At 36.1% G+C, this 10,901-nt stretch overlaps 1 protein-coding gene across 1 annotated transcript in view; it reads left to right on the plus strand.

Moving 5' to 3' along the window:
- Nucleotides 1-10,901, plus strand: part of LOC107730293 (kinesin-like protein KIF21A) — a 27,211-nt gene that overhangs the window by 3,233 nt on the left and 13,077 nt on the right. The window contains exons 3-17 of the mRNA XM_016541084.1: nt 591-654; nt 749-949; nt 1,684-1,731; nt 3,608-3,683; nt 3,804-3,906; nt 5,495-5,683; nt 6,007-6,206; nt 6,299-6,406; nt 6,508-6,576; nt 7,706-7,851; nt 7,930-8,074; nt 8,943-9,137; nt 9,302-9,403; nt 10,155-10,320; nt 10,449-10,469. Coding sequence (XP_016396570.1) covers nt 591-654; nt 749-949; nt 1,684-1,731; nt 3,608-3,683; nt 3,804-3,906; nt 5,495-5,683; nt 6,007-6,206; nt 6,299-6,406; nt 6,508-6,576; nt 7,706-7,851; nt 7,930-8,074; nt 8,943-9,137; nt 9,302-9,403; nt 10,155-10,320; nt 10,449-10,469 — 1,833 coding nt within the window. The remainder of the gene's footprint in view (nt 1-590; nt 655-748; nt 950-1,683; nt 1,732-3,607; nt 3,684-3,803; nt 3,907-5,494; nt 5,684-6,006; nt 6,207-6,298; nt 6,407-6,507; nt 6,577-7,705; nt 7,852-7,929; nt 8,075-8,942; nt 9,138-9,301; nt 9,404-10,154; nt 10,321-10,448; nt 10,470-10,901) is intronic.

The raw sequence follows: 10,901 nt of genomic DNA on the forward strand, positions 1-10,901 counted from the left end.
TGAATGAATGAATGAATGAATGAATGAATGAATGAATGAATGAATGAATGAATGAATGAATGAATGAATGAATGAATGAATGAATGAATGAATGAATGAATGAATGAATGAATGAATGAATGAATGAATGAAAAATTTAAAATATATATACAGTATATGTACATGTATATAGATGTATGTAGATATTATGTACATTTTATTTGTGGGAAATATAAGTGTATAAATAACTGTAATTCGGCAGATAGTCCTAGACTGCAACCCTGTTGTTTTGTTTTGTTTTTTGTTTGTTTGTTTTGTTAAAATACATTATTATATTTATTCTGTATGTTTAATGTTTACAACCAGAAAATATTTAAAAAGGGCAAAGCGGACCCTGTTGTCTATTCTGGGTGTGTTTTGTTTTCAGACACATTTTGGAAATGGTTGCAAAATGTTTTAGTAATAGGGTTGAATACTAAGAAAAAAAAATTGTTACTTATCTAGATGGATTAAGATCTCCTAGACACAAGAGGGATCATTTCCTTCGTCTCTAAAATACATTATTGTGCTGTTTTTACATACCCAGTAAAATGTTCTTTGACTTTTTGCAGGTGAAGGGAATGAAGAGATCGGAAACATGATCCAGAATTACATCAAAGAGATCGAGGAGCTCAGGTAATGCATGCAAACACCGCACACCCATATCTCAGAAGTTCTTATAACTTCTCTATATGTGTAATAATGTTTATGTGTGTTATGTGGTCTTCAGGGCAAAGCTACTGGAGAGTGAGGCTGTAAATGAAACCCTGCGGAAGAACCTGTCCCGTGCCTCCACGCGCTCCTCATTTTACGGTCCGACCTCCATTACCCCCGGCCACCTTGCACCCGAAAAAGACGCCACAGAAATCATTGAAATCGCAAAGAAAGACCTGGAGAAACTGAAGAAAAAGAAGAAGAAGAAAAAGAAGAGGTAAGCTACTGACATTGATGCTTATAACCATGCAGCTGAGGAACACGAAACTCCGATTTCCTTTTTATCCCTGGACAAAGGAGGGTGTGTCAGGGATGGTTCTGGTCTGCTGTATGCCTCAAATATGTGGTATACAATTTCTATGCTTCCTCACAGGCATCCTTATTGTGATGACTTGCTTCCAATAGGAAACATTGGAAAAATGCTGTAAAGCAAATGCATTCATGTGTGACTGTCCATCTTTGTCACAAGTTCTACTTCCCTGACATTTTCACACACATGCATTTGTCAGCTTGGTTATATCAGTTTCCCTGAGTCAGTAAAAAAAAAAAAAATCTTACATTTTTGTAACTTATTTTAAAGCTGAAATCCACATGCAACATGGTAAAGGTAGCTGACCAATGGCAATTGGTTATTGCAACTAAAATAGTCATAATTTAGTATAAGTTAGTCATAAATTAATGTCATTTAGTCATAGAATTATTATTATTATTATTATTATTATTACTGTACAAAATTATATAAAACTATTGAATATAGGTAAATGTTTTAAGTATAAAACACTGTAGTTTAAGTTTAATACAAAAGTACATTGATTCTTTTAATCAAAAAAAAGAGGAAAATTTGTAAGTATTCCTGTACCTCACGTGTTCTTCTCTGCCATCATCTTTGGCCCTGTGGTTGCTCTTACTCTCACCTCACCTCACCTCCACCAAAACCCCTCACTCTTGAAGACTCCAGCAGATGGATGAAGGTGCTCATGAAGATCTTGAGAACGTCAGGTTGGAGAATGTCATTAAATGCCGTTGTTCCACTAACCGTAGTCACCGCACCATGGAAAAGTTGACCCATTGTACTTTCTCCTTCTCTAATATAACACTTCAAAACATCAGCGGTTCGATGGTTTAGTGTTTGTGAACCTGTTTCAAGTCCTAGTGAGCTGCCTTTGTGTCTAGTACCTACAGTACATAGTCAGCAGCACCGAGTAGCACTCTTCAGGTTAAGCACACTGTAAAGTTTGACATTAGCATGTTGCTAAGCTAACACTTGGTGACTAAAAACATAATAGATAATACATAGTTTACAATTATTGGGTGAAATAGTCCATTTGCAATGAGATTTAACTATTTTGATTGAATCGTGTCTGCACTCAGTGACGTCTCAGTATTATAATAGATAGCATGCTACTAAGCTAATGTTTTGATGCTTTGCTAAGCATAAAAATACATAGCACACTCAAATAGATGTCATTAAAAATCTATACAAATAAAAATATCAATGAACTTACAATGTGGGATCTTGAATTGCCTTATATTTATGCGATACTGCCTTAAATGTGGGTCAAAAGAACACATCTTAAAAGGCAGCATAATTATGTCAGGAGTAGGGATACAACGATTCACTCAACTCACGATACAGATTTCACGATACCATTTTCTTTTTTTCTTTTTTTTCTTTTTTTTTTTTACAAATTGAGATTTAAGACAAATTATTAATGAAAAGGTGTCCTTTTATATTGCTTGGTCAAAATGCTGCACATTTCTTTGTGAAATTGAAATATGTCAAATAACAAAACTAAACTGAAATTTTAAGACAAACCCCAAATCAAATGAATAAATAATACAAATACAAGAAATCTCTTCGTATGAACAAATTAAGGCTTTCCATGTGCTCTTTCCATTTAAAATGAGAGGAAACCACTGTATTTTAATCTTGATCCAAACAAAGATGCTGCATACATGCAGCATGAGCAGGTTTTAATCTAAATTAGATTGTATAATTTCGAAATGTGAAGCAAAAACAGAATTCTCTTACTTTAGCTTTGTGAAACTATACTACATAAAACATATCTGCACGAAACGAAAACAGCAGATGGGGTGAATGAAAATGCAAATTCACTCTCTTTAGGCAGGTGGCGCTTATGGAACAGCAGCAATACTGCGTTTCCTTGGTTGCCGCTGTAAACAAAGTAGCGCAGCGCTTATAAACACTACTTTAATATGCATTATACAGAGACAAGAAAATACCATCTAAACTTTTCTTAAGTCAGTCCGTTCCTCTCAGAGATATGTTCATATAAACTCCCAACCCCAAATGTATCGCAATTCGTTTAACATCTCAACCGACTTGAATCGTCACATATTTGTATTGATTTTCAACCGGCTCGGGGTGCATCATTACATCCCTAGTCAGGAGCAAATCTATGTTGCCTTAAAATGTTGTCTAGGCAGCTAGCTCACTAGGGTTTGGAACAAAGCTTTAGAGTCTTTTATCAAAATCTCTCTCATTTAGTCAAGTTTTATTCTGGTAGGTAGCCCTTTAATATGTGTAATCAACTCACATTCATGTTGATCAATATGTGATGTTGCTTTAGAGTCGAACATTGTAATAGGCTCAGCTAAATCACTAACACTGAATGATGTAATCAGTTATTAATAGATCTTGGAATCAAGTAATTTGAGCTTCAAAGACCCCATCAAATCAAAATAAACATTTTCGGATGATCCTTCAATAGGACATACATCAGCAGTGCAAAGAGAATTGTGACCGTCAACGATTCCATGGGGTCTTTATGCAAATGATGGTATTAAGGGGTTTGTTTTTATTGAGTTTGATGTACAGTAATAGGTTTAATGATATTCTCATGACGTCATGCAGTGTCATAAAGGAGGAGGGGCCAGATAATGAGCAGGATAAAGAGGCCTCTGAAAGAGCAAATGAGGAGCCAGAAGCGGTAAGTTAAACTCTCTCCTGTGTGTACAAAAGATATGCTGTTTTAATTTATTGATCATTCACTGTGTCTGAGATTCTGTCAGGCAAAAATTAGCTTCTAATAATGCCAATACTCTTGCAGGATGCGAGTGACCATGATGAAGGTGAGGAAGCTGAGGGTGATGAAGAGGAGGATGAGATGGAGGTAGACAGCTCTGATGAGTCTGACTCTGAGGAGGAAAAAGGTACAATGCCTGCATTTAATCTGTAATGGTTCAGATCTTTTTTTTTAATGAATTTATTTATTTGTTTATTTTTTTTAAAGTTGGTTAAGTCTTCCAGACAATTAACCTTGTTTTTTGTTTTTTTATGAAAAAGTGGTTTGTTTTTTTAAAGTAAATTTAAGGGACACAACATACAGTATATACTGTATATAAAAAAGCCACTTAAAGCTATGATAATCTATTCTGCAGGCATAGATTGCATTGTTTTGTTGTTGTTGTTGTTTTACAATCATCTGAGAGTTAATGGTTGTATAATCTGTAGTGGATAGAAGTTCAATATTTGTGGCACATGAGCTTTTCTAACGTCCTTTGTTTAATATTTATTACATGATTTTATACTATAAATATAATAAAACATTTAATGAAAATGTTAATTTTAAACCTTTTTTAAATTTAACCCTCTGGGCCTCTTCGTTTAGGGATCACACATGGCTCCTTCGCGGTCAAAAGTGACCGAAGCCTTGAAATGTTTTTTTTTTTTTTCAGGAGAATCAGTGTAATACATTTTTGTTTAATGATATTTTTTGATTGTTATTTAAAATTTTGAGGGGATTTTATGATACTATGCAATATTTATACAATTTTAATGTGCTATTTTTTCCATTAGAATTAATATATTTTCATTGTTTATTTATTATTTTTCAATTAATGCAATATGTCATGTTAAAAAGTGAGAATTGTGCCATCTGGTGGCATAAAAAATTTAAACTTGTGTAATGTCATGTCAACTCCTGTATAGTTCCCTATATACAGAGGCCTTTGGATTCCCATTGTTTCCAATGGGAACATTCTAAAATACTACTTTTTCTCAAGGTTTAGTTATTTTTGGTTAGATAAATATCAGGTTTTGCATTATGATTTAAATCAATCATTGAATATTCTCAAAATTTGCTTTGTTGCAGTCTTACCAGTTCATTTCTGTGTTTGTTTGTGTGTGTGTGTGTGTGAGAGAGAGAGATAGAGCGAGAGAGAGAGAGAGAGAGGAGAATCTTTTTTTTATTTATTCATTTTATTTCACATATTCTACAAAAATTGCTCTGTTGCAGTCTTACCAGTTCATTTCTGTGTGTGTGTGTGTGTGTGTGCGCGCGCGTGGGTGTCTATTTTGCACTCTTGATATTTTAGAGAGTCACCCCTTGATTGCTGTGCACTTTTTTTCTGCATAGTGGCTGATTTGTAGTTTGTACCACCAAAAGATTCTCTGACTTTTCGTATTTCCCATTCATTTCCTGTCGGTCATTTTTGACCGCGAAGGAGCCAAGTGTGACTTTTTTTTTGTTTGACCCTTTAACATATCCGAATCATGTCCATGATTTTTTTTTTTGTGTGTTCACATAGCTAATGTGACAAAAGTCACCAAGTGTCATCTCATTCCGATGAAGCCATGATTTTTACAATTTCGAAATATACATTTTTTTGGTCAAAAATGACCGAAGAGGCCCAGAGGGTTAATTTTAATTTCATTTTAATTAATTTAATTATTTAACTTGATAAGTCTTGCTTTTGTTGAGGTTAAAAACCTTAATTCTATGCATTTGTGTGTTAACAGAGGACTTCCAGGCGGATCTGGCCAACATCACGTGTGAGATCGCCATCAAACAGCGGCTGATCGATGAACTGGAGAACAGTCAGAGGCGTCTGCACACGCTCAAACAACAGTATGAGCAGAAACTCATGATGCTGCAGAGCAAAATCAGAGACACACAGCAGGAGAGAGACCGTGTACTGCAAAACATGGGTACAACACACACACACACACACACAGTATATGGCTATATACAGTATAACAAACTATGCAAAAAAAGATGATCACATTTTGAATGAAATCATGCACCTGTAGCATTCAACTCTCAGTAAATCTCTTGTGCCCTCTTCTGGTTGGATTTCAAAACAGCTGGAATGAAAATGCAAAAGCATAACTTAAAAAAAAAGGTTATAGGCCTTTTACACACCACACGCTTAAACAAAGCAAGCCATAAGCAAAATGTAAGTTGCACAACTGCTTAACAGTCGCAGAACTGCAACAAATATATAATTTGTTCTAATCACATTTCTGTGCAGGCTCAGTGGAGTCATGTACGGAGGAGAAAGCAAAGAAGATAAAGTCCGAATACGAGAAGAAGTTGAACTCCATGAACAAGGAGTTGCAGAAGCTGCAGTCGGCACAAAAAGAACATGCACGCCTGCTGAAGAACCAATCACAGTACGAGAAACAGCTGAGGAAGCTACAGCAGGAAGTGACTGAGATGAAGAAAACCAAGGTAGGCTTGTTTGTGTGTGTTTGTGTTGGGCCGTTTCCACTCACAGCAGCAACGAGGTGTAATCATTGTCATGGTGGCTTTGTTTCGCTCAGGTGGTTTTGATGAAACAGATGAAGGAACAGCAGGAGAAGAACCGAGTCACAGAGACCCGCCGCAACCGAGAGATCGCCACACTCAAGAAAGACCATCGCAAACAGGAGGTGACACACTGTACCCTGAACAGCCCCAGAGAATTATGGGGAATTCTCAGACACAATTCCTGCTCATTCTCTTCTTTTGTTTTCTTTCTTGTCTCGTTTAGCACCAGCTAAGGCAGCTTGAGGCTCAAAAGAGACAGCAGGAGCTCATTCTGCGCAGGAGGGCAGAGGAGGTGACAGAACCAGGATTATTTGGGAGTTACGGGGTTTTTTTTGTTTTTTTACAAAAGCACTGGTGTGATGGCTGTAGAGACGCTACTTCTCAGAGAGAGTTTTAGCATGCTGACAGTCCCACAGTTATCACTAAACCAAACCATGTTTGTTTATTTAGTCATTTTTGTTTGTTTATTTATTTATTTTTTTAGTCTAGAGGTTAACCATCCTGACTAATCTCTAATGTACATTATTTAAGTCTTATTGATTTTAAGAAAGTAATTAAACAGTTTATGGCAATATAATTAAAGTGAATTGAATTGCATTTCTTTTTTTTATTTTACTTAAAATCAAATAAAATTTGTCTCACATGAAATCTTAAAGTGATAGATCACCCCAAAATGAAAGTTCTGTCATAAGTTGCTTAGCCTCGTGTTGTTCCAAATCTGTAAGACTTTCATTCCATTTTGAAACAGAGATTTCTGTCCCTCCATTGAAATTCCATTCCATTAAGACTTCGATGCTTCAAAAAGTTCATAAAGACATTGTAAAAGTAATCCATATGAAGTGAGCATGATAAACAGATTTAATTTAGGCTTGTATTTGCATAAAATCATTGATCAACATGTGTGTGTGTGTGTGTGTGTGTATGCGAGTGTGGATGCTGCACACTGGTGGTGGTCGAGGAGCGACCCCCCATATGATTGTAAAGCGCTTTGGGTGTACAACAATACACAATAAAGCACTATATAAATGCAGAATTCATTCATTCATTCATGTGTGTGTTTGTGTGTGTGTGCGTGTGTGTGAATATATAAATAAATGTATTTATTTATTTATAAAAAAAACAAAAAACAATTGCAATATTAAATGAAAGATTAAACAATGATTTTAAAAAGTTAAGAATAAGAAATACAAAAATAAATAGAGAAAATAAATAAAGGAAAAAAATCAAAAAGTGTGGAATCTTTCAGGTTTCAGTTTGTGTTTCATTTGTGTTTCGATGAACAAAAGTCTTATGGGTTTGGAGCAATATGAGGGTAAATAATGACATTTATCTTAAATTTTGGGTGAACCATCCCTTTAATCACTCACAGTGCAACACCTATAGAAAAATATTAAGACTTTTTTCCTGCTTCTTTGAATCAGATAACTGCCCTGAGGCGCCAGGTGCGACCAGCATCAGGCAAGGTTAACCGTAAGATCAGTTTACCGGAGCCTTTGCAGGAGTCTTCACCCCGTACGGCTCCGATCCGACCACAAACCACTGGGGCCACCGCTCCTAATGGGACAAGGTGATGTGCGTTTCATTTCAGAAAGGCTGGCTCATGGGTATCTGAGTGACTGATGTGGTCATGATATTTGTATTTCAGAAAGCACCAGATGAGAACAGGAGGGCTGTACTCTACCAGGACGGCGCGGGCCAAATGGCAGTCGCTGGAGCGGCGCATTAGTGACATCATCATGCAGAGGATGACCATCTCCAATATGGAGACTGACATGAACCGCTTGCTTAAGGTGACCAAGAACAGCCTTTTATTATTACTAAAATATAAATAAATGTATTTATTTATTTATAAAAATAAAAAAAACAATTGCAAGATTAAATGAAAGATTAAACAATGATTTAAAAAAGTTAAGAATAAGAAATACAAAAATAAATAGAGAAAATAAATAAAGGAAAAAAATCAAAAAGTGTGGAATCGTTCAGGTTTCAGTTTGTGTTTCATTTGTGTTTCGATGAACAAAAGTCTTATGGGTTTGGAGCAATATGAGGGTAAATAATGACATTTATCTTAAATTTTGGGTGAACCATCCCTTTAATCACTCACAGTGCAACACCTATAGAAAAATATTAAGACTTTTTTCCTGCTTCTTTGAATCAGATAACTGCCCTGAGGCGCCAGGTGCGACCAGCATCAGGCAAGGTTAACCGTAAGATCAGTTTACCGGAGCCTTTGCAGGAGTCTTCACCCCGTACGGCTCCGGTCCGGCCACAAACCACTGGGGCCACCGCTCCTAATGGGACAAGGTGATGTGCGTTTCATTTCAGAAGGGCTGGCTCTTGGGTATCTGAGTGACTGATGTGGTCATGATATTTGTATTTCAGAAAGCACCAGATGAGAACAGGAGGGCTGTACTCTACCAGGACGGCGCGGGCCAAATGGCAGTCGCTGGAGCGGCGCATTAGTGACATCATCATGCAGAGGATGACCATCTCCAATATGGAGACTGACATGAACCGCTTGCTTAAGGTGACCAAGAACAGCCTTTTATTATTACTAAAGAAATTTCATCAAACAGGACAAAATGTAAACTCGTGGTCTCATGCAAATTCGAGATTGAGTTAATTGACAAACTATTTTTTTAAATTCTGCGTGTACAGCAACGTGAGGAGTTGACCAAACGCAGAGAGAAGGTGTTGAGGAAGAGGGACAAAATTGCCAGCGAAGACACAGATGCTGATAGGACTGTTCTATCTCTTACCGAAGAGATGGAGTCACTGACCGCTAACATCGACTACATCAACGACAGCATTGCAGACTGCCAGGCCAACATCATGCAGATGGAAGAGGCCAAGGTGCTTATGGGACACAGGAAATGATGTCATACACAGTATTACACCCTAATACACACAGTAAAATAATAATAATCTACCAGCAGTCCCCATTTATGATGAAAAAACTGCATTGTGGGACAGATAACTTTGATTACATTGTTCAAAACCTTTTTTTTCCGCTATAGGAGGAGGGAGATACAGTGGACGTCTCTGCTGTGATCAGCTCATGCACTCTATCAGAGGCCCGTGTCCTTCTCGACCACTTCCTCCTAATGGCGATCAATAAGGTACTGGAGCTCAGTAGGTTTTCAGTTTGACATTAGAGATGCTAAATATTCTTAGATAATTCTTAGATTTGCATTTGTATTTGCACTTAACATATTAGCTTTATTTATTTATTTTTATATATTTTTTTTCAAACACTGAGAACCTTTTTTTATGACATGATATTCTCCTGGATAATATAATATAATATAATATAATATAATTCTGTTTTTTTTTTTTATTATAATGATGTTTCTGTTTTTCCTTTTTTTGTGAATTTTGAATAAATATTAAGTTTCATTCAGTTCATAATATAATATAATAATATCCAGCTTTTTTACTTTTTTTCACTTTTTTTTTTGCGGATTTTAAATATTGTCAATTAATTCAGCAATCTTTGTATCATGTATGTTTGCATTGGGTCATCCTCTTCTCTTAAAAAATCATATCAGTCGACCACTAGTTTAGTGATTGTTAAATATTGGTATCAGCCAAAATATCCATATTTTTAATTTAGATATCATTTGTTATAATGATTATCATTGGTATAATGATTATCATTGGAACAACAAATCTCTGATTTAAGATTTCAGATCAAATATAAAGATATTCGCAACACATTTTACATCCACAATATGACCCATATTTCTCAGTGCAAAGGAATATTCAATAATGTAGGCCAGAAATTTTTCCACCTGGAAGATTGGTATAATAATATGGGTTTATATTTTTTTCCCACCCGCAAACATTTCAATGTCCAACACTTGTTCTCAGGGCTTACAAACTGCACAGAAGGAGTCTCAGATCAAAGTGATGGAGGGCCGTTTGAAACAGACGGAGATAAACAGCGCCACACAGAACCAGCTGCTCTTCCACATGCTGAAGGAGAAAGCAGAGCTCAACCCTGAGCTGGACGCTCTGCTCGGGAATGCTCTCCAAGGTCTGACACACATAAACGCACAATTCACATTTAGCTGTTTGGTTTTCGTTCTCTAGACTTGTTCCTTTGAGATCACTTAAGTTTGATTTTGATTTGCTTTTGTTTTTGTGTTGCCTGAATTCAAACAGAACTAGGTAGCGTGCCATCAGGTAAGTACTGTAGAGGCCACTAGAGCGGTCCACCAGTGCATGTGTCTCTCCCTCAGACTAACAGACAGTAACAGTAGCGTAGAGCTGCATGGGTCTTGCTTAAACCCCCTGTGGACTTTACTCTTTGAGGAACATCTCTCTCAACTGGAGCATCAACTATAAAAGCACTTAAAAATCTTTAGAGCTTAAAGACCCATGGAGGATGTAGAGTCTACTCGCTGTTGTTTGTTTGTGATGGTCTTAGATTCAGCTCTAATTCCAGTATTATACTGTGGTGTAATAATAATAATAATAATGATATTATTATTATCATCATCATCATCATCAACATTATTATTATTATTATTATCATCATTATTATTATTATCATCATCATCAACATTATTATTATTATTATTATTATTATTATTATTATTATTATTGCAGGGCAAT

The sequence above is a fragment of the Sinocyclocheilus rhinocerous genome, unplaced genomic scaffold (assembly GCF_001515625.1).
Source record: "Sinocyclocheilus rhinocerous isolate Xijiao unplaced genomic scaffold, SAMN03320098_v1.1 scaffold2413, whole genome shotgun sequence".
Classification (NCBI taxonomy): domain Eukaryota; kingdom Metazoa; phylum Chordata; class Actinopteri; order Cypriniformes; family Cyprinidae; genus Sinocyclocheilus; species Sinocyclocheilus rhinocerous.